Genomic DNA, 23,001 nt, shown 5'->3' on the forward strand with positions numbered 1-23,001 from the left:
CATAAAGGGGATAAAAAAGGCAAGAAAATTGGTTTCAAAAGGGGTTAAAATCTTGCAAAAATTTGGTTAAAGAGGCAAAAATGGGTTAAAAGTGTCAAAAATTAGTTAATACTAGTACTAAATCCCTAAATTGTGAAGGGCCCATTCTCTGGGATTTTTTAGGGGTCTAGCCAATACTGTTGTCAGGCTCCTTGTGGCCTGCTGCATTGTAGATAATAGGGATAGATCTCACTGGTAATTCCTAAAAATGTCCTGCATTTTGAAAGAAATTACTACCACAATAATATTTCAGTTTTTAGTTTAGTTTAGTTTTAGTTAAAGTTTTTATATTTCCCAAAATATAAAATTTAATTTTTGTGTATTTGAAAGTCTGCCCCCGAGTTTCTGTCGGGACTAAATCTGGCCCTTGTGCGAATGTTCTTGATGACCCCTGCACTAGGCCATCTGCAGCCCAAGCTACTGGTTTAATTCTAAAAATGTGGGCTCTGGTTCTCATAAAGAGGTGGTCCTGATACCTGTCCAGCTGAGGACCACCAATGTGGAGGTCGTTGGTGCAACAAGCCGACAGAAATCCTAACAGGACCGTGACTGGAGCGGAGCCTGGCCTTCATTTCTGCTTTTCTCTGTGATGGCTTGTTTTCCAGATAAAGAAGAACAAGAACAACAACACACAAAGGTAACGCCATAACTGAGAGCTGAGACGCCTTGTTGGAGAATATGCATCGCTGACAGCGTGTGAAATTAACAACAACTTACAGAAGACTGCTCTTCAAATAATGCCACTATTCAAACATGTATCTTGGTCTGACTTCACACTGCAAAAACAATTCACAAAGTAGACCCTTACTCAGAAGTATGTGGATAATTTATCTTCCAGGAGCCAGAGTCACACAGAGGGACGAAGACTGGGATGATTAAATGACTCTATTTACATCTTAGTCATATATTAGGCATACAGTACGCTGAAGTCCTCAGAGGCTCCTTCATGGTTTTATGTTACAAGGTATACTTTAACATTTTATGTACATGTACCATCCCATTATTTCTCAAACAAAAACATCTCAAAATGTCAAAATAAACTTCATATTTATTACCTACTCTAAAATAAATACTGTAGTCTTTGCCACATCCCAAATACTTTGTGCCATCAACAAGCAATTTGCAGTTATAAGTCTGCCCGGCAACAAGGTCATTGAATATATCTATTATATGCTTAAGTTCTTCTCCACAGGGTTCATTAAGGCAATGAGCCATGCAGTTTCAGTTCACAGGCAGAAAAAGAGTCAAAAGTGTCCTCATGGAGTATCTCTCTCACGTAAGAGCAGCAGTTCCACCACATGAGGGCGCCATGCTCCACCTTTTCCCCTTACAGAGTCCTAATCTGCTAAGGATGCTTCTCTGCAGCCAGTTCTTTACTTCAAGCTCCTTTTGGTTTGTTTTTGTAGAAAAGAAAAGAGAGGCACACTATAGCTGGGTACACATGCATCTGTTGGTTAATACACTCAGGATTTGCAGCCTATACTCGGTATTATTCTGGGGATAAAGTATGTTTGGTAGGTAGTTAGAAGCTAATTCAAGCTAACAGGAAACTGGCTTGTTGAGGCCTTGTTCATAGCAGCATAGAGCCGGTCAACATGTCTTTGCTGAACCTCACGTCTGATAAAAACTGAGTCACGTCATGCATGAGCAGAGTCCTCAGACAGAAAAGGTGAGCTCATTTGGAAATCTTCTTTGTTGAACTGCATAGCAATTTTAATGAAAGCTCTGTCAGGCTGACAGGATGTTCATGGAACTGAAGCTTCTTACTTAAACTTTCTATGCATCTCCTACTTTAAATCTAAGGTGTTGTCACTGATTCATTCAGCAGGGGCTCGGTTTGTCTTGTGGATAGTTGAAGGGATATTTCTGTATATTTGAAGTTGGGTTGTATAAGGTACTTGGCAATGGTAAAGGTGTTAGCCTCCAGAAATTTCAGTGTGTTGTCCCTTTAAGAGGAGCATGCTGAGGGAAGCGAGGCTATGCATGGATGGGTACAGGGTACAGTCAACAATACTGGCTCAATTGTGTGCTATATCCAAAAGATATAGTGTAAAAAGAGTTTTAATTTCCCCCGCTATCCCCTGATCAGCTGTCGGCAGGCTTCAACAGAGACAACAAAAAAAGCTGAAACGAAACTAAAATGAGTGATTACCATGGTTATGAGGAGATACTTCATTGGCCTATGTCTATAGCTCAAATTCCAAGCACTTGTCTCCAACGCTCCTTGTTGCTACATTAGAAAAAAATGTAATCCCGCTTTCCTCGTTAGAATCTGTCAAATTCTTTTAAAACAGCAATGCACATCATATTTCTGTATTTCAAAGAAATATCACAGAAAACACAAAGACAATGTAAAGGAACCCTATCCCGACACAGGCAGCAGTTGCAGACCTGACAGCTACCCTCTGGTTCCTCTTCTGCTATTGTCAGAAGCCCCGCCCCTGCTTGAATTTGATTGGCAAGTGAAGGAGAAGTGACATTGATGAGCACAGCGCTGTTCCAAAAACAGCTGACGCAAATTGGTTTAGAGTTGCAAATTAGTGCTGCCAGTGCTAAAAAAGCCGGTTGTGGACACAGACCCTTATGTGCTTGAGTACACTGAGGAACAACTTCTACAGCTGGAGGAAAGAGTGAGGGGAGAAACTTCAGTGAAGACTGGTGAGCTGGAGACATCCTGAGCTACCTGGTGGTGTAGGTGTAGCAGCCTGCATCACTCCCTATCCTGAGTTCCCAGCCTAACTGAACACGGGTGTTCGTCTAGAAGAGCCGAATGGAAATGGCATTATTCTTCTAATGGGTGACAAGTAGACAGACTAAGGTCAGTACGGTGTCTTTTTTCTATGGCAGCAGTGTGTCAGCTGTTGGTGTGGAACACTGCGCTGAAGTTTTAGATTAGTTTGTAGTTGATGTCTCGATCAAAGCCTGCAGACCCAAAGGGCCTAAGGTAGCAACACACTGAGGCAGAGGAACCACAGCTGAAGATTGCATTGCCAACAAGTTCTGAACACAGAAGCTTTCTCTGGAAATAAAGTGCCCATGAAAATTTTAATAAAGCATTCAATCGGACCAGCATTATTTTTTGGCCCATTTTTACCTAAAACTCATATGCTGAGCAACTGTAACCGTCTCTGTAAAGCCTAGCTACCACATCCCCCCATCCCCCAACCCCCAGCTTAAAGGGACAATGCTCACTGAAATCTCTGGAAGCTAATACCACTACTATCACCAACTACCTTATATGACCAAACTCCAAAAACATGAAATATTCCTTTAAAGCCCAATCAGAACTTTGAGACCTGGTCATAAGACTTATAACAAAAAGTTCAGACACTGGAGATGGGGTTTTGGCTGTTGGTTTTCTGAGACACTGAATATAAATGTTAAACTTGAATAAATTCATGACTGACCCAATCAACAACTACTTCCAGGGGCCTTTGATCAAGGCACTTTTTCTTCTTTTCAATACAGGCATTTTTCAAAAATTAGAATATTGTGTATTATTATTATTATTATTATTATTATTTTAAGATTTTAATTTATTCAAATACAGAAATGTCAACTTAAAAGACAGTTTGTGGTTTTGTGCACTCAATACTTGGCCAGAACTCCTTTTGTAAAATAACTGCAACAAGTGGACCACTCAGCAACAACAACAACAAAGTCCATCGCTGAGTGGTCCAAATTTTGTCGTCGGGACTTTTGCCTTTATGAGACAGGACAGCAGAAGATGCTGGATTGGGTTGAGGTCAGGGCTCTGTGCAGACCAGTTAAGGTCTTCTACAGTGAACTCATCAAACCATTTCTCTCTGGTCCTTGTTTGTGCTCTTGGACAGTCGTGTTGGAATGGAAGAGGGCCTGCACCAAACTGTTGTACCACACAGATGTAAGCATAGCATTGTCTGAAGTGTCTTGGTATGCTGAAGCATCAAGATAAGGGGCTTAGCCCGAACCCTGAAAACCAGCCACATACCATTATCACAATGCTGTCTGCCAGACCCAGACTCAGAACTGTCAAACTCAGAAGCGTGGTTCGTCACTTCACAGAACATGTTTCTACTGCTCCACAGTCCAGTGTAGGTGTTCTTTACATCACTCCATCCGACGCTTGGCATTGGACTTGGTGATGTGAGGCTTGCATGCAGCAGCTCAGCCATTGAAACCCGTTCATGAAGCTCCTGCTGCCCAGTTGTTGTGCTTATATTAATGCCAGTGGAAGCTCAGAACTCTTCAGCTGTGGAATCAGCAGAATGACGGTGAATTTTACATCATTGACCTCGCTCTGGGATTTTATGTGGTCTTCCACTACATGGCTAAGTTGCTGTTGTTCCTAAATGCTTCCACTTTCCTACAATATCACTTTTAGTTGACTGTGGAATATCCAGCAGGGATTCAATTTTGCAAACCATCACAGAACCACACTTGAAGTCACTGAGCTCTTCAGAATGACCCATTTAGGATCACACATGTTTGCAAATGGTGACTGCATGGCTAGATTGATTTCACATACCTGTGGAAACAGGTCTGATTGAAACATCTGAATTCGACAAACAGGTGTGGCCAAGTTCTTCTCTATATACTGTAAATGTTGCATTAATTTGGATATAAAGGTCCTAAAGTCTGGAGGAAGATTGGAGAGGCACAGAATCCAACTGACTTAGTTTGGGGTTGCCATTTACAGATGTTGGTCTGTGTTGTTTCATTTAGTCCAGAGTCAACACTGTGTCTGCAGGAGATTTTAGAGCAGGGGTGTCCAAACTGCTGAAAATATTCCAAACCTAGTATTGAGAGCACAAATGAACAAGGGTAATATTTCTGTATTATATGCCATTTTTCAGTCTAATATTTTGAGGTATTATATTTTTCATTTCATGGTCTGTAGGCCATAATCTACAAGACTGAAAAAAAAGGGTTGAAATATTTCACTTGATGTAAATACATAAAGTTTCACTTTTTGAATCAAGCTACTAAATGTTTTCACAGTTGTCTAATTTTTTTGAGATGCCCCTGTACATCTGAATGGCTTTCTGTACGCTTCAAATCTGTATCAAAAACTAGCGATCAATCTAAACGAGGCTCCTGTACGGTGTTGAACTAAGCTTTAGCGCTCTACATGGTGACTGCATGGCACTGGATCTAATCTGAAACATGTGAAATAAGCTCTGCATAGTTGTATTTGGATGAACCAGTGCTTTTGATCTACTTCTATGGACTTAATCTTATTGGAGGCTGCAAAAAGCTGAGCTTGTTTAGCGTCTCTTGGCTGAGCTTGACTGCACCTGAGATGAACTTGGTAGAGCTGATCGAAGAATCGGGAGAAGTCTCGAGATTACAGACGAGGTTACAGTATGCAAGACTGGGCGTAGCAAGGCTATTTGTTCCAGGCTGGAGCTGAGTGGGGCCCAAGGACAGAACCATGGACTTTAGACAGAGGACCACGAGTCCATGGTAGCAGTATGGTTAAGTAGATGGGTAAGTCGATAGGTTGACCTCTTCCTAGTCCACCAGCCTGGTCTAAGAGCGGTAGTCCTTCTTACTGTAAGGTCTGTTACCCAGGATGTGGTCGATTTCAGATACCACATGAGACGTCATCTTCGGAAGAACCTGGACAAAAAAGAAAAAAAAGGAGAAAAGGCTGGACTGAAATTTCTGATGGTAATGAAGTATGAAAAAAGAGAGCAGTAAGACAAAATACATAAACCTAGACCCATGCATCCATGATCTACACTGCTTATCCCATTTAGGGTTGCAGGGGGTGTGAAATTTACAGATAGCAATAAACCTAATGAGCAGGGGAGGGAGCTGTAGTACCTGAAGAGTTAAACCTAGATTTAGTCCTGAGGATACATCATCTTACCTAGATACAGCTATGTGCACAATCTTTAGTCATGTAGGGCACTAAGGATTCACTAAGGGGCCCCATGGGCGCCCTTAGGACATCCACAGCATGACCAGGGGCTCATGGCAACCCTACTACTTGCCTGGACAGTACCCTTGGCTGTGCTTACTCACCACCCCATCCCCCTTACTCTGCCCTTAAGGGGCAGAGTAAGGGGGATGGGGTGGGGACTTTGTTATTTTTTCAACACACTATTTTCCCATGCCCTTTGTAATATGTAAGGACGTCCTGGGGTTGCATCAATCTTCCTTTCACCCCTGATGGTGGGCCCTTAGGTGGGCTTAACATGGCTTAACTCAGCCTTGATTTCTGGCCCAAATATGCCTCAAAGTTCTGCACAGTACTGTATAAGGGGTTTTGCTACTCAGCTTAAAATATGGAGTTATAACTTTTGGTCTGTATTAACCCAGCCTTCCCTGGATGTATAAACGTATATATATATGAATAAACAGAGGTAAGGTGGAGTGGTGGATACAGCAGAAACTGGACTGAAGTTTCAGGGTTAAAAATTCCAGAGTTTATTTTAACACTCAGTGTCAAAGCATTCAGTGTCAGTCCAACTCTGTAGTGTATGGATCTAAGCTCCGCCCACTGCCATTTCAAATCTGCGTGGCAGAGTTTTCCCATCATGCCCTTGTGCAAAGTATTTAGATGTATTCAATCTTAAATTATAAGGTTGTACAATTTATTTTATGTATTCAGGTGCATATTTATGCTTATATTTGTCATAAAATTGTGGAGGACAAGAAAAAAAAAAACAAATAGGGATGGCTGAAACGCAAAACCTCCTATCAGAAAAATGCACCTTTTTTGAGGAATCTAAAAAAACCTTGTTTTCTTGCAGAATGCTTATTGTTGAGGACACCCTACACATAAAACACTGTTTTTGGACTATATTACTATAATGTGTTAACTAACTGTGAGCAACCTGTCTTAATCTCATCATCTAACTCTGCAAAAAATCTGCAAATCAGAAAATCCTGCAGATAGGAGGTTTTGCACATGGATGTGTAAAACAAATCCATCTGGCGTGTCAGGTTATCTATTCCCAGGGCTGCCCACAGAATCGGCTGGGCCCCTGAAAAACCCAGAGAAAGGGCCCTCCCCATTTTTGAATGATAACATCAGTGCATGTGTGTTAGACCAGCAGCGTTGGTGCTAGCGTCCTGGCTAACAGTTAGCTCATTTTGGACCTGAAAAGTCAAACTCACTGTTCTGATGTCGAATTACTTATTTGTGCAACTTTATAACCACTTTTTACCACTTTTAACCCATTTTGCTGTTTGCTGCCATTTCATACCATTTTTTTCCTCTTTCGACACTTTTTGCCAATTTTTGTACTTTTTTGAGAAAATAATCATTACAATTTTTGAACTTGGGTCTTTGTTAGTAGCAGTGCCGGTCCCTAGTATTGAGCTCAGTGTGATTGTTGTTGCTGTCAATAACACACAAGGCTCAGGCTAGCTGTTGTCTTAGAGTGCCTGCACAATTGCTCAAGATAAAAATAGGCTCTGGAATAGCTGTACCACCCTGAAAGTAACCTCTAATCCTTTATAAAAATGATCAATAGCTTTATTGAAAATTACTGTAATATCTGAGCCATGAAACCCCAGGGCTGAAACTGAGTCCCACTCTGACCCCGGCTGTGAGCTCAGGAAAGGAGCAGACGGTCGATGTGGACAGGTGGCACGTTCCTGAATGTTCCTACCTGTATGGCCCCGAGGTTCTCAGTGAGCTGCTCCGGGTTGGACGTTCCCAGCAGAACTGAACTCACTCCTTCATTTCTTAGACACCACGCTGGTAAGAAACAGAAAGACCGTGACACAGAGACAGGGGTGGTTTAGGTGAGCCCAGGCAGAGACTAATGTGAGGCCTTTCATCGTTTTCCTAAAAGCAATCAGAGCCAGTGAACAGGATATTTTGGAAGTAAAGCCAGAGAGCTACGGGACAAACCCAAGTCTGAAACGTAAAAACATACGTCCAGAACTTCATCAGCTCTTTGAAGAGCATCAGAACTCAAACTGACCTCAATGTCAAATTTTAACATGTTTCTAGGTCAAGTAGAACTTTAAAATATAAATATATGATCTCTATTGGTGCAGAGTGTGTTCTCCTGACACAAATCATTCATTTCTATTTATTGCATGCTATTTCCCCACACCGTAATCCACCAATTCCTGTTTCAATATTTCCTTCTCCACAGCTATAATCTGCTTGAAGTTCAGATAATCTGGGTCTTTTTTAGGGGGTTGGACCTCGGCTACTAAAGGTACTTTTAGACACGAACCTCATATTTGATGCACATGCATAAAACTATATCTATAGGCTCCAGGTGATTGTCTATGAATGTCCACATGATGGTGCCCTGCTCCTTTTTATCGCCTCATACTAGACCACATAGCCTGCTCCTAGCCTTTAGATACTCTACCTGAGTCCATAAAAGAACTGATCACATTTTAAACTGTTAGTTTTCTTTGTCCCATTATTATGAATTATAAACATTACATTACTGCCAGCCTTTTATCAGGGTTCAAAGAAAATGTAAATACTTCCTTGCATTTACTTCCACTTTCCCGGCAGCTCAGTTTTATTATCCTTTAACAAAAACGTGCACTGACAAAGTCTGTGTAATCTGAAGAAGCTGGGGGGGTCAAACCCACGAGAAAGACAAAACCAAACAGAGGCACTGTGTGGGATAATCTGATCTTGCATTAAAAAGCTTTGTGTCTGTTAGCTCAGAGCAGTTCTGATTTAAAGCCCTCTTCACGGCTCCTTCCACAGTGTTTGTTCACAGAGAGTGAAGGATGCTCACCCACAGCCAGCTGAGGCAGCGTGCAGCCCAGCTTCTCTGCGATGTGGTGAAGCTCCTTCAGCTTGGCTTGTTGCTTCCTCCCATCTTCACTCACTATCTTCTCCTTTAGCCACTGGTACGACTGTTCAGAGAGAGAGGAGAACATGGAGACTGGCTGAGTGAAGAGAAAAAAGCCACCGGCTAAAAGAGTGCAAAGGGGCAACAAAAAGTAGAGATGTCTGGAATAAGGGCAGGTGTGCAACGAGAGAGAGTCGGGCAGCGTTACGAGGCTGTGAGTGGTGACGAACCCAACACTTCGGTCCTGTTGCATAACAAAGATTTACTGACTGCTGCACAGATGTGCCGATCATTTCTGACCCCTATGTTATCTGATGTTATTTACGAGTGTTTGGGATAAAGGTAACCCTTTCTCTCAGTGTCTTTATTCAAAGATTAATCAACTGTTATGATGACTGGAGCAACATACTTTAAGACCCAAGCTGACGTGAAGCTAGATGGAGGATGGGTGTAGTGGTGGGTTTTAAAAGAGGAGAAGTTCAGGGGTATGTAAAATAAGTGACTGCATTAATATTCACCCCCTTCAAGTCAGTGTCTGGTAGAGTCACCTTTGCCGCAATCACAGCACTGAGTCTGGATGGACAGGTCTCAATCAAGTTTGCATGCGGATCAGGTGTGAACAGCCCGTTTCAAGTCCAGCAACAAATTCTCTCTTGGGTTGAGGTCTGGGCTTTGAATCAGCCTCTCCAGAACAGCTCTCTTGCAGACTGACTAAGATTCAGGATTTTCCTATATTATGCTGCATTCATGTTACACTCTACCTTTACAAGCCTTTCAGGGCCAACTGCTTAGAAGCACCCCCGCAGCATGATGCTGCCATCACTGTGCTCTACAGTGGGGATGGTGTGTTTGTGGTGATGTCAGTGTTTGGCGTCTTGTCTGATGGTCTAAAAGCTCCATTCTGGTCTCATCAGACCAAAGACCTTTCTTCCTCTTGACCATGGAATCTCCCACAGTCCTTCTGCTGAACTCTAGTCCAGATTGAATCTGAGTTTTCTTCAACAGTGTCTTTCTCTTTGCCACTCTCCCATAAAGCTCTGACTGGTGAAGAACCCGGCCAACAGTTGTTGTCTGCAGAGTCTCTCCATCTCAGCTGCTGAAGCTTGGAGCTCCTTCAGAGTAGTCATAGGTGTCTTGGTGTCCTCTCTCACTAGTCTCCTTCTTGCACGCCCACTCAGTTTGTGAGGACTGTCTGATCTAGGCAGATTTACACACATGACATATTCCTTCATTTCTTCATGATGGATTTAACTGAACTCTGGGGGATGTTCAGAGACTTGGAAATGTGTTTGTATCCATGCCCTGACTTAGACTTTTCAAAAATCTTTTCTCTGAGTGTTCTTTTGTCTTCATGGTGTAATGGTAGCCAGGAATACAGATTAACCAGTGACTGGACCTTCCAGACACAGGTGTCTTTATACTACAATCACTGAAGGGGGTGAATACCTAAAATCATTGTTATGTTATTTTACATGACATATTTTTATTCTGTTGAAATTACTTTGTAGAAATCTGTTTGCACTCTAACATTTCAGAGTATTTTTTTGTAATTTTCTGTCTAAAAAAGGCAAATTATATCAACCATAATTGATTATAAAATCAATAACAGGGTAAGAACTCCAAGGGGGTGAAAACTTTAATAGACACTGTTTATCTCAGGCTACAGATATGTGAGTCTATGCGGTGTGTCAGGGTTCAGGACCCAGTACCTACAGATTGAACAACCTATTTATTTCAAAATCTTTGACATCTAGTTAAATCAATGCTTATCAAATAAAAGGTTTTTGCCTTGTTAAAATGGTTGTCAGTGATTCCTCAGGAGTATATTTAACAGCTGATGTCAACAGTAACTGAAGACTGGGTGAATCTAAAACTAAAATCTATTTAGAACCACAGCTGTGATGATGAAGGAAGCGCTCCTACCTTCATGGAGGCTCTGGAAGATTCAGGGATGCCATTCTCATATTTCCCTGTGATGATTCCACACGCCAGCGGTGACCACGTCATCGCACCAACTCCTGTCACCATGGAGATAAACCAGATCAGAAAGCAGTTTTATGAAGACGTGGTGAAAAAAGACGTGTGAAAAAATGTGTGAGAACAGCGCCTGGAAACTGGAAAAGCGATGCTGAGATTGAAACTCAGAGGAAATGAACAACAGAGGAGGACAGAGTTTGAATCACTATTTCATACTTTTACTCGTTTATGACTGAAGTACCCTTCAACAGGACGTTTCTGCTCATTGTGCAGGGTCGTGGTTCTCAGTGGGTCTGACCTCAGGATGACCACCTCCAGAAGCCCAGAGCAGAGATCCATCCATACAATCTGATTTACTTCTGTTTCCTGTTATAACATGTACATTTTGTTTTTTTCCCCAAAACACCTGGAGAAATTTAAACATTATCATGGGAAAACCAGCTTCTCTCCCAAAAAATAACAAGACAAAGAAATCAAGATCTCAAGAAGCAACCAAATTGTTCTCAGAATCACAGCAAAAAAGGGTACAAAAAAATGGTGTATGCTTTTCTGGGGCTTTTCTACACCACAGAATAATTTCCACATTTTTATCCACTGAAGAAGTGGGTAACACAGCTGTTTTCAGTGGGTAGCAAATGTGTGCCTGGACAAATGTGACGATGTACAGAAGCCCTAAGCAGACATACTTTTTATTTTTTACATAATTTTAGGATTTAATTTTGGGCTTTCTGTGCCTTTATTCAACAGAGGGGAACAGTGGATAGAGTCAGAAATGGGAAAGGAGAAGGGAGAGACATGTGGCAAAGGGCCACAGGCCGGACTCAAACCCGCCCACTTACATGGGTCACGCTAGGTCATCTGCCCTTATATTTCAGGGTAACACAGCTAATGTCTTATGTTCTTAGGTTTCTTGGAAACAAGCAAAAATGTACAACCCCAATTCCAAAAAAATTGGGGCGCTGCGTAAAATGTAAATGAAAACAGAATTCAATGATTGCCAAATCTCATAAACCCACCTTTTATTCACAACTGAACATAAACAACATATCAGAGGTTGAAAATGAGACATTTTATTATTTAACAAAAAGTATTAGCTCATTTTGAATTTGATGACAGCAACACATCTCAAAAAAGTAGGGATATGGTAACAAGAGGTTGGGAAAACAGCTGGAGGAGGATTTTGCAACTACTTAGGTTAATTGGCAAAAGGTTAGTAACATGACTGGGTATAAAAGGAGCATTTAAGAAAGACAGAGTCTCTAAGAAGTCAAGGTGGGCAGAGATTCACCAACCTGTGAAAAACTGTGTCTAAAAATTATGGAACAGTCAGAAAAATGTTCCTCTAAGTAAAATTGTGAAGGCTTTAAATATCCCAGCATGTACAGCCCATAATATCATCTCTATGATCTTGGGGCCACTGCATTAAAAACAGGCATGATTCTGTACTGGAAATCCCTGCATGGGCTCAGGAACAGTCCAGAAATCATTGTCTGTCAACACAGTTGGCTGTACCATCCACCAGTGACAGTTAAAGCTAGATCATGGAGAGAAGAAGCCATATGTGAACAGGATCCAGAAACACTGCTGTCTCAAGCTCATTTAAAATGGACTGAGGAAAATGGAAAACTGTTCTGTGGTCAGATTAATCAAAATTTAAAACTCTTTTTGGAAACTCTGACTGCGTGTCCTGTGGACTTAGAGAGGGAGCATCCAGCTGGTTCTCCTGGCTCAGGTCTAAAGCCTGCATCTCTGATGGTATGGGGTTGCATTAGTGCCTATGGCGTGGGCAGCTCTAACATCTGGAAAGGAACTATCAATGCTGAGAAGTAGAGAGAGAGACACATATGCTCCCATGCCCTCTGTCAGGGAAGGCCTTGACTATTTCAGCAACAGGATGCTGAACCACATACCACATCCATCACAACAGCATGGCTTCACAGGAGAAGAGTCTGGGTCCTGAACTTCCTGCAAACCTTTCACCAACCGATAACATCTGGATCATCGTAAAAATCCAGCATAGGAGACCCAGGACTTTTGAGCAGCAATGATATTACACCAGACAAGAATGGGACAATATTCCTCTCCCAGGACTCCAGTAACTGGTCTCCTCACTTCCCAGACATTTACAGACTGTTGTTAAAGAAGAGAGGACTCTACACAATAGTGAGATTTGACAATCATTGACTTCTGCTTAGCGTCCCAACTTTTTTAGAATAGGGGTTGTATATTTTACCCATGCATCCCTTTCTTTCCAGAGCTTCGGTAATTTTAAGCATCTCTCTGTCCGTTTTCTATATTCAGTCATTATTTGTTCCATCTAAGGTCCAAACTTCAACGAGGGGTCATAAATGGATTTGTCATGAAGGAGGTTGTGGGTCCTGAGGACAGAAAAACTAAGATCTACGGGTCTAGGGAGCAGAAATGTCATCTTCAGACTAGGGCTGGGCAATTAATCGCAAATCAGATTAAATCGTAATATGGCCTGCTGCAATTTTCTAATTGCAGAAGATGCAAAATTTCTTTAACTTTAAATATGTCAAAATACCAGTTTAATAAATAATTTTTGTAGTGGCAGAGATTTTATGCACATTATGCAAACATTCAAGTGTCAATTTTTTATGATGGTTTACAAAAATCCTCCTTTTTGTGTTTTATGTATGTTTTCCTTAATCAAAATGAGTGACATAAAAATGAAAATGCCCTTAAACAAAGCAAATGACATCACATTTGCAATATGAGCAACAATAGTGAGCTCATTCTATCTAAAACTGATGAAGCCTAGCGTTACTTCATGAAAGTCATACCCCAGCTGTCATCAGCTGATAGCCAGCCTCACCTCCTCCACCCCAGCCGCCTCCTTTATAGCCTAAAGCTTGTTTAACCCTCATATTCAGATTCATGCTACTGTGGATTGTTTCAGAAATAATTTCATTGTTTTCAATACACATAGTCTTACTTATGGAATTATTTGTTGCTTCAATTTGTTGAAAAACATACATAAGATTAACCCAAAAATAATTGCATATTAAATTGCAATCGCAATATTTGGGGAAAAAAATTGCAATTAGATTATTTTTGCAAATTGTTCAGCCCTACTTCAGACATTGGCTTTTATCCCACAGTTCAGTCATCAGACAGGACACTTGCCTATCTTGTGGTAAAGCTCGGGCAGTTGAACTTCGACTTTCTCTCTCTGGAAGAGATGATACTCCGCCTGCTCACACACTGGAGGGATGAGGTTAAACTGCCTGGCCACTGAATACGCCTCCTAGAGACAGGAAGAGGAAAACAGAGGAAAAGATGAGATTAATGGAACAACAGCTGGGGTGAAGGGCAGCCTCATGACACCAACAGGTGAAGTGTCTGTCCATGGCAGCAGCACTACACCTAAAAAACCAGCCGTCTAAGAATCAGTCAGGGAAATGACAGAGCAGAGAGACCGCTGTGCTCTAAGACAGGGGTTCTCAACCTTGGGGTCGGGACCCCCATGGGGTCGCAAGACACTGAGAGGGGGTCTCCAGATTCCTTGAAAAACTCAGAATATTGTTAAAATTACACTGTTGCCACTTTACACCAATTTTATCAATTTTGTATTCATATTCATCATTGTTTCCCACCAATTTTAGCACATTTTTACCATTCAACACTGGGTTTTGTCAGTTTTAAACTCTTTTTTTCTACCTGTTTTTGTCACTTCTACTCCAATTATTGCCACTTAAGCCTAATGTTGCTTCTTCTGACCCATTATTGCCACTATCAACCCCTTTAAACCACTTTTTTCACCCAGTTTTTCCCATTTTAACTCCATTTCACAATTTGATATGCCCATTTATGCTTGTTTAACAAATTTCTGCCAGTATCTGCATATTTTTCTTTCTCAGATAACCCTTTTTTGCCAGTTTATATTAATTTTTCATCCCATTTCACCAAATGTCTACCCAATTTTAACAATTAAAACCATTTTAGCCACATTTTAACTCCTTTTTACCACTATTTCTGCCAATTTTTTGCCACTTCAACCATTTTTACCTTTTTTGCCATTTTTATCCAACTTGGCCACTTCTTACCCCTTTCTGCTACTTTAAAAATACGATTTCACCACCTTTTCCAACATTTTTTCCATTATTAACCCATTTTAGCCATTTTGAAACCATTTTAATCCTTTTTTTTAACAAAAGGTATTTACATTTTTAAGAAGGCTATATTCAACACAAATTATTATAAAAAGAGATTTGTTTTTTTTTTTTGTTTTTTTTTTTTTGGTGGGGGAGTTCAGGTTATAAATGAATATCACAGCTTAACTTCACAATGGACCATGATTTTGCTGACCTCCACGGGCCCCCAGTTTGGCTGGGTGCCGGAAAGCTCTCCCATTTATCCCTCTTTATGGCCAGCCTTGTGTCCACATGACTATTCTGGGGGACATATTATGCAAAACACACTTTTTCAGGTGTTCCTAACAGAACTATGTGCCCCTGACCTGTCCACAATCCCCCCAAGAACCCAAAAAAACATTCCCTGCCCCCCTCTCTTTCTTCACCTTGCAGAAAATGTGGGATAAAACAAGCTGATCTCAGATTTTCCCCTCATGATGTCATGTGAGGAGTTAGCCCCTCCCCCGGGTTCAGATGGCCCTCCCCACTTGGAGGACTGAAACAGAGGGGGTTTTTAGACATGCAAAAATGCAATACTGGAGTGTTTCATTCAGCATCAAACATCACAGGCATGTTTTGAGGACCTCTGAGACCGATATAAACTTGACTAAAACAGGTGAAATATGTGACCTTTAAAGACTGTGTGCATTCACAGACCACTTAGTAAAGCTGATAGAATCCTGTTTTGTGATCAGGTGCATGCTAATAAGTTACAACTTGACTGCTGCTGCTAGTTAGCAGCTGTTGGAGCACAACAGCATCATGGGAACGCTGTTAATCCCTGTGTATAGATGGAAGCTGTCTTTGCTGTCTTAAATTGGTAATTAGTTAGATGCACTGGAACCTCTGAGGAATACACCTGAATGGAGAGAAAAGGTAAACAACCTGCCTCCACACAGCTACCACACTCCAGTCCAGGTGGCGGTAAAGCTCATGCTAACTGCTAAAACACAAATGAAGAAGAAGCAGACATACTCAGAGAAGTTTCATGCAGTAGCAACTACCAAAAACATACGACAGAGCTTTGAGACGTGCTAGTCTCTCCTCCCTCTCCTCAAATTTTTCACTTTTAAAAAACAATCCATCCATTTTCTATGCCCGTAAGGGGTTGCAGGGGGCCTGGAGCCTATCCCAGCTGTCACTGGGCGAGAGGCAGGGTACACCCTGGACTGGTCACCAGTCAATCACAGGGCTGACATAGAGAGACAGACAACCAGGCACGCTCACATTCACACCTACGGCCAATTTAGAGCCACCAATTAACCTAATGAGCATGTATTTGGTGGTGGGAGTACCCAGAGAGAACCAACGTGTGCACAGGGAGAACATGCAAACCCCGTACAGAAAGGCCCTGACCGGGAAGCGAACCAGTGACCTTCTTGCTTAGGCAACAGTGCTAACCCCTGCACCACCGTGTCGCCTTTTTAAAAACCTCTGGATGTGAAAGCAGGGGGATCCATAACATGACAGATGCTAACACTTTTTAAATGTTACCTGTGGATATCCAATAGTAGAGGACTGATTAAAAGAGCTCAAACCTCGCCACAGCTTCCCTTCCTGTGTGATACACCAGGCTGCTGTCTGTTACAGGCTGTGGTTTAGCACCACTGACCCCTACACCCACTGTTCTTCAACATGACTGCACACTTTATAAATCATAAATATGTTATGTTGCTCCAGGATGCACGTTTATTTTTGGCTTTTTTCCTTTACATTTATTTTTTGATTTTTATATCAGGAAAAGTTCATCATTTCTGTTTTACTTTTGATTTTGCTTTGCTTAGTTTCATCCTTTTTTTGGTAGATGATCAATAAATTACTACAATCTGCAACTGTAACTACTGCCAGTTCAAAAACATCAACATCATCTAACCCTAGCCGGGCCGCCCGCGTACACGGGGCGCGCCTTAGACCACGAGGCTACCTGCGCCCCAGGAAACCTGGAAATATTAACTTTTTTTTTTTAGCTGACCTGGACCCGTATCAGACTGTGACCCTAAAAACAGAGGTACAATGCTCCCTGTCAGCGGATACACTCCTACATAGAGGCAATAGTGAAGAAGTATTTGCCCCCTCCTGATTACTTTTATTTTTGCATATTTGTCACACTTAAATGTTTCAGATCATCAAATAAACTTTAATATTAGACAAAGATAACCCGAGAAAACCCAAATGTGGTTTTCAAATAAATATTTAACTCATTAAGGAAAAAAAAGCCACTCTAACCTACCCGGCCATATGTGGAATGAAAAAAAAAAAAAACATTTGTATGTTTTTGTTAGTTTTACTCCACATGGAACGGGAAAGTCCATCTTCTGTCTGGTCAGTCCACAGGATATTTCTCCAAAAGTCTTGGGATCATCAGGATGTTTTAGTCAAATGTGAGACGAGCCTTTGTGTTCTTGTTGGTCAGCAGTGGTTTTGGCCTTGGAACTCTCCCATGATGCCATTGTTGCCCAGTGTCTTTCCCATTGTTGAGTCATGAACTCTGACCTTAACTGAGTCAGTGAGGCCTGCAGGTCTTTAGATGTGGTTCTGGGCTCTTCTTGGACCTCCTGGATGAGTCGTCCATGCACTGTTGGAGTCATTTTGGTAGGCCTGCCACTCCTGGGAAGTTTCACCACTGTTCACTGTTTTCTCCATTTGTGGGTGATGGCTCTCACCATGGGTGGCTGCTGTTCCAGAGCCTTAGAAATGACTAGGTAACCCTTTCCAGACTGAAAGATGTCAGTGACTTTGTTTCTCATCTGTTCTTGAATTTCTTTAGATCGCGTCATGGTGTGTTGCAGATCTTTTAGGCTACTTTAGAAAAATAAATCAGGGAGAGGTGTAAATATTTTTCACAGCACTGTGATGTCCCAACTTTTTTGGAAATTGGGGTTTGTACACATTTTTTTTCTCAGGATTATAGAGGGGTGATAGAGGGAAGGAAAGAGATGATGGTAGAAGAGAAAGCCTGAGAGAGGGGGTGTTAATCAGCTTGTGGGAGCGTGGTAGAAATTCAAATGCAGGGCTCAAAGTAAGTCGCTCGATCGATATTCCATATGATAATCCTCCAGGGCATCATATTTTAATTCCATCATGTACTGTCTTATCTGGATTCCCACATGTCCTTCAAGAAAACATGCCAGAGGAAACACAGCCATGTAACATGTGGATGCGTCACTCCTTTCATTTTTCATCCCCTGCTGAGGAAACAGGGTGAGGGAGAAGTTAGGGGGGTAATGTTATCGACATAATGATAATGTTGGTACCATCCCTCAACTAACAAATCACACGTTGTCCTTCTGTGCTGCACCAGCCTGTTGGTTCATGCACATTTGTGTTTACGCTCTGTTCTGCTGCTTCGTCATACTCAGAGGAGTCATATTTACCCTCCTTCATTATTGATACTATCTAAATTGCACAGCTTTCATCTGGGCCCATGCTCTACAAAGATATCTGCTTGTTCTCACCATGATCACACAGAGAGGACGTCAGCTCTAGCAGGAGGGAGGAGGGTGATAAAGACACAAGAGAGAGGAGAGAATGGGTGTTAGCTCCTTGATATCACTTTAGGCATATGTTCCTTACACAGCTCTGCTGTAGCTTCACACACTCTGTATATATATATTTATTACTGTTCTGTCGGAGAAACAGGAGGGAGGATGTTTCTGACAAGAAGAGGAAGCAGAGGAGGAAGCCGCTGTGCCTCAGTGGGGACTCTTCCTGCAGACACCTGTTTTTCTTGACTCAGTCTAGGTTTTATTTTCCTCCCATGCCTCCTTTAGTTCTCCGAGAAGGAGCAAGGAAATCAGCTGCTTAAATCACTTTAGATGTCTAAATCAGTGCTGCTTTAATAATTACTATATGGATGAGCTCATTCTATGGATCAGTGGTTCATCAGTCAGGTCAAATAAAATGTTAGTGTGACTTTCTGTAACTCAAAGACACTTTAATGTGTTATTAAAGCCAGCGGGATGTGAAATCTAATCTGCCCAAACAGCATGAAACTTTTCTCCTGAAATTGTACTGCATGAAAGGAATTAATGTCCTCTTCACCATTGACTAGCTGAGGCAGGTTTAAGTGTCGGCGTAGCACAGAAAATTGAAATTAACACTTGTTCTGCTCCTTACAGTCTGTGGCTAGAAACTAAAGTTCATACGCATCAATGAAATATTTTCATCCAGTTTTTTTTTCGCTGATTTTACACAGAGATGAAAATGAAGACTGTTTCTCATTTACGCCGCATTCCAAATTATTATGCAAATTGAATTTCAGTGAAATAAACATTCAACTTTTTGTTTTTCAATGAAACTCATGGATGGTGTTGTGCCTCAGGGCTCTTTGGATCACAGAAATCAATCTCAGACACCTGTGATCATTAGTTTGCCAGGTGAGGCCAGAGTTTGCCAGAGGCTTGCAGTCGTGTATAAACCTACTATTCAGTCCCCCCTAACCAGTGCTCACGAGCAGAAACGGTTGCAGTGGGCCCAGAAATACATGAAGACTCATTTTCAAACAGTCTTGTTGACTGATGAGTGCCGTGCAACCCTGGATGGTCCAGATGGAGGAGTAGTGGATGGTTGGTGGATGGCTACCATGTCCCAACAAGGCTGTGACATCAGCAAGGAGGGGGCGGAGTCATGTTCTGGGCCGGATTCATGAGGAGAGAGCTGATAGGCCCCTTTAGGATCCCTGAAGGTGTGAAAATGACCTCAGCAAAGTATATAGAGTTTCTGACTGACCACTTTCTTCCATGGTACAAAAAGAGAACAGTGCCTTCCGCAGCAAAATGATCTTCGTGCATGACAATGAACCATCTCATGCTGCAAAGAATCCCTCTGTGTCATTGGCTGCTATGGGCATAAAAGGAGAGAAACTCATGGTGTGGCCCCCATCCTCCCCTGACCTTTAACCCTACTGAGAACCTTTGGAGCATCCTCAAGCTAAAGATCTATGAGGGTGGGAGGCAGTTCACATCAAAACAGCAGCTCTGGGAGGATATTCTGACATCCTGCAAAGAAATTCAAGCAGAAACTCTCCAAAAACTCACAAGTTCAATGGATGCAAGAATAATGAAGGTGATATCAAAGAAGGGCTCCTATGCTAACATGGAACTTGGCCTGTTAAGATGTTTTTGATTGAAATAGCTTTGATTTCAGTAAATATGACCTCCTAATGCTGCAGATTCAACAAATGACCATTTTCAGTTCTTTACAGCCTATAACGTGTTCTGAAACTCTGCTGTGTGTAATAATATGGAACGGTGCATTTTGAGATTGTATTCTCTTTTTAAATAGTTATCATTGGGAGGTTTGTTTAATAAAATTTGAATCATGCTTTAACGGTCGATGACTTGATAAAGATTCCGGCTCTCATTTGCAGCGACTTTTTAGGAAAATCAGATAAAAATAGAAGTCGCATAATAATTAGGAATGCGGTGTGGAAGCCCCGTTTAAAAGGTCGTTACCATGATCTCCATGGCTGTCCAACGGGACGTCCCCCAGTACATCGCCATGCCCTGGTTGATCACGTAGGTCATGGCCCGGACGATTTCTGTGGAGAAACACAACAACAGACGTTAGCCCGCTCAACACATTCAGTTTGTCTTTTGTTACATTTTCACAAGAAATGTCAAAGGGGGTATATAAAATCAATACAATCTTTATTTAGGAACTGGAAAAGGGTTAGTCCAACCCTGATCTGGTTCCTAACCATTGCTGGAGGTAACACTTTACAAAGTAATCTGTTAGCAGTGGCAGACAGATGTTTGAGAGTCAGGGGCCCCTGCTGTATGTAGGGCCCCAGTGCAACAAATGTTGTCATAGATTTACCGCAAAATATTTAGACATCCTAGTTAAGACATTTTTACCATGATCATATCAGCTGTAATATTAAAGGCTTATCAACTATTTGATCATTTATGAAGCAAAGATGCACGAGTGACAATGTTTGGGAAAATGAAGTTCATGACACTAAATTGCATTTTCTTCATTATTAGAAATGTGCGATAAAGAAGACACCTTATCAGGGAACCTCCACTGGAGGGTATTTTAATATGCCATACAAACTTAGACGGTATGGTGAAGGGCACTTTGTCAAATTTGCCCACTCAGAGGGGGTCCTAGAGGGAACTATGCCAAGGGATCCAAGATTTTGAAGAAGACTGCGAGTGGAAATGCATCAGTTGTTGTTGCTGCCTTGCCTAAAAAATGCTTGAAAGCACATTTTGTGAGTGCTGACTGAAGACATGCATCAAACATGTGCTGGGACCAGGAATCAATCCTGCAACAGGTGCACTAAGGATTACAGTCCCAGTATTTAAGAGCTAAACCAGCACCAAGAAAGCCATTTCTAAAACTTTAGGATTAAGAGCTAAAGTGAGAGCCATGATCCACAAATGGAGAAAACTTGGAGTGGCTGGCTTACAGGAGATCCCAAAAGAATCCAGTTCAACATCTAAAGACCTGTAGGCCTCACTGACTCAGAAAAGGTCAGAGTTCATGATTCAACCATAAGAAAGACACTGGGCAACAGTGGCGTCATGGGTGAGTTCCAAGACCAAAACCACTGCTGACCAACAAGAACACAAAGACTCGTCTCACTTTTGACTAAAAACATCCTGATGATCCCCAAGACTTCTGGGAAAATATTCTGTGGACTGACCAGACAGAAGCTGAACTTTCTGGAGGATGTGCATCCCATTCCATATGGAGTAAAACTAACACAGCATTTCATCAAAAAACATCAGACCAACAGTCAAACATGGTGGTGGCAGTGTGGTGGTCTGGACCAGGGCTTGGACCAGTTGCTACAACCATGAATTCTGCTCTGTCAGAAAATCCTGAAGGAGAATATCTGACCATTAGTTCATGACTTCAAGCATCAGAGAACTTGAGTTATGGAGCAGGACAATGATCCCAGACTCACCAGCAAGTCCACCTCAGAATGGATTAAAAAACACAATGAAGGTTTTGGAGTGGTCTAGTCAAAGTCTGGATGCTGTGGTATGACTTTAAACAGTCTGTTCATGCTGGAAAACCCTCCAATGTGACTGAATTAAAACAATTCTGCAAAGAAGAATGGGACAACATTCCTCCACGGAGATGTGAAAGACTCACTGACAGTCATCACAAATGCTTGCTTGCAGTTGTTGCTGCCAAGGATGGAACAACCAGTTATCAGGTTTAGGGGGTAATGAGTTTTCACTTAGGACTGGTAGGTTTGGATGGCTTTCTTCCCTTATAAATGAAATCATCGTTTAAAAAACGACTTTTGTATTTACTCAGGTTATCTTTGTCTGGTATTAAAATTAGTTTGATGATCTGAAACCTTTGCAAAAACACAGCACGGTGGTTCTTTTTGGGGAAGTTCCTGGAGCTAAAAGTTTCAGATACTTTAAAAACTCCCTCAGGATACAGAGATGTTACTGTAAGGACATTTTGTAGAAAATATAAAAGTAAGTGCAGAGAACATCAGGCTAAAGGTTAAAGAGAATTTATCAGAGGTGGCAGCGTGCTCTGAATCGACAATGACCAAACCTCATGAAGGAACTCTGCCAAGGACAGAGAAAGATGAATGAAACCCAAAAGCACTGAAACAGAAATGAAAAATGGACTAGGAACAGAAAGTGACAAGTGCCAAGTCAGTCAGAAGTTTAAAAAAGAGAGCAGGATGCCAAAGAAGTTTAAAAAAGGGAAGTCTTAAGTTTTTAATGGCCTTGATTGCACACTTATATCTGTATTTTCTTCCAATTTTTGGATGCATTCATGACGTTTCGAAACAATATCAAGCGAGGCCACCCACCTCCCTCAGTCTCTCCTACCTGCTGACTCCTCCTCCACCCCTGACAGGCCAACACGCTCTAACAAGCCCACATGCTGCAGCTCCCTCTGATCACATTCAAGCTGCTGCATCTTTAATGAAGCACTTAGCTCTAACACTGCTGACGGAGCGGGCCAACAGCTTTCAGGGCCAACAAAAACTCAGATTAGGACTGTCATTAAGGTTGTTCATCATCGCCCTCCGCTCACTCCAATTATACCGCAATCCCTCACTGTGGCAGGACCCCCGTATGTCACTG

The 23,001-nt window shown here is 41.8% G+C and overlaps 1 protein-coding gene across 1 annotated transcript in view; it reads right to left on the reverse strand.

Annotated features, from left to right (window-relative positions):
• Positions 1-383: 383 nt before the first annotated feature.
• kcnab1a (potassium voltage-gated channel subfamily A regulatory beta subunit 1a) overlaps positions 384-23,001 on the reverse strand; it is a 265,266-nt gene continuing 242,648 nt past the window's right edge. The window contains exons 9-14 of the mRNA XM_041809998.1: positions 20,389-20,474; positions 13,929-14,049; positions 10,728-10,822; positions 8,748-8,868; positions 7,644-7,732; positions 384-5,640 (exon numbers count right to left, since the gene is read on the reverse strand). Of these exons, the coding sequence (XP_041665932.1) occupies positions 5,551-5,640; positions 7,644-7,732; positions 8,748-8,868; positions 10,728-10,822; positions 13,929-14,049; positions 20,389-20,474 (602 nt within the window). The 3' untranslated portion in view covers positions 384-5,550. The remainder of the gene's footprint in view (positions 5,641-7,643; positions 7,733-8,747; positions 8,869-10,727; positions 10,823-13,928; positions 14,050-20,388; positions 20,475-23,001) is intronic.

Source organism: Cheilinus undulatus, linkage group 2 (assembly GCF_018320785.1).
Source record: "Cheilinus undulatus linkage group 2, ASM1832078v1, whole genome shotgun sequence".
Taxonomy (NCBI): Eukaryota; Metazoa; Chordata; class Actinopteri; order Labriformes; family Labridae; genus Cheilinus; species Cheilinus undulatus.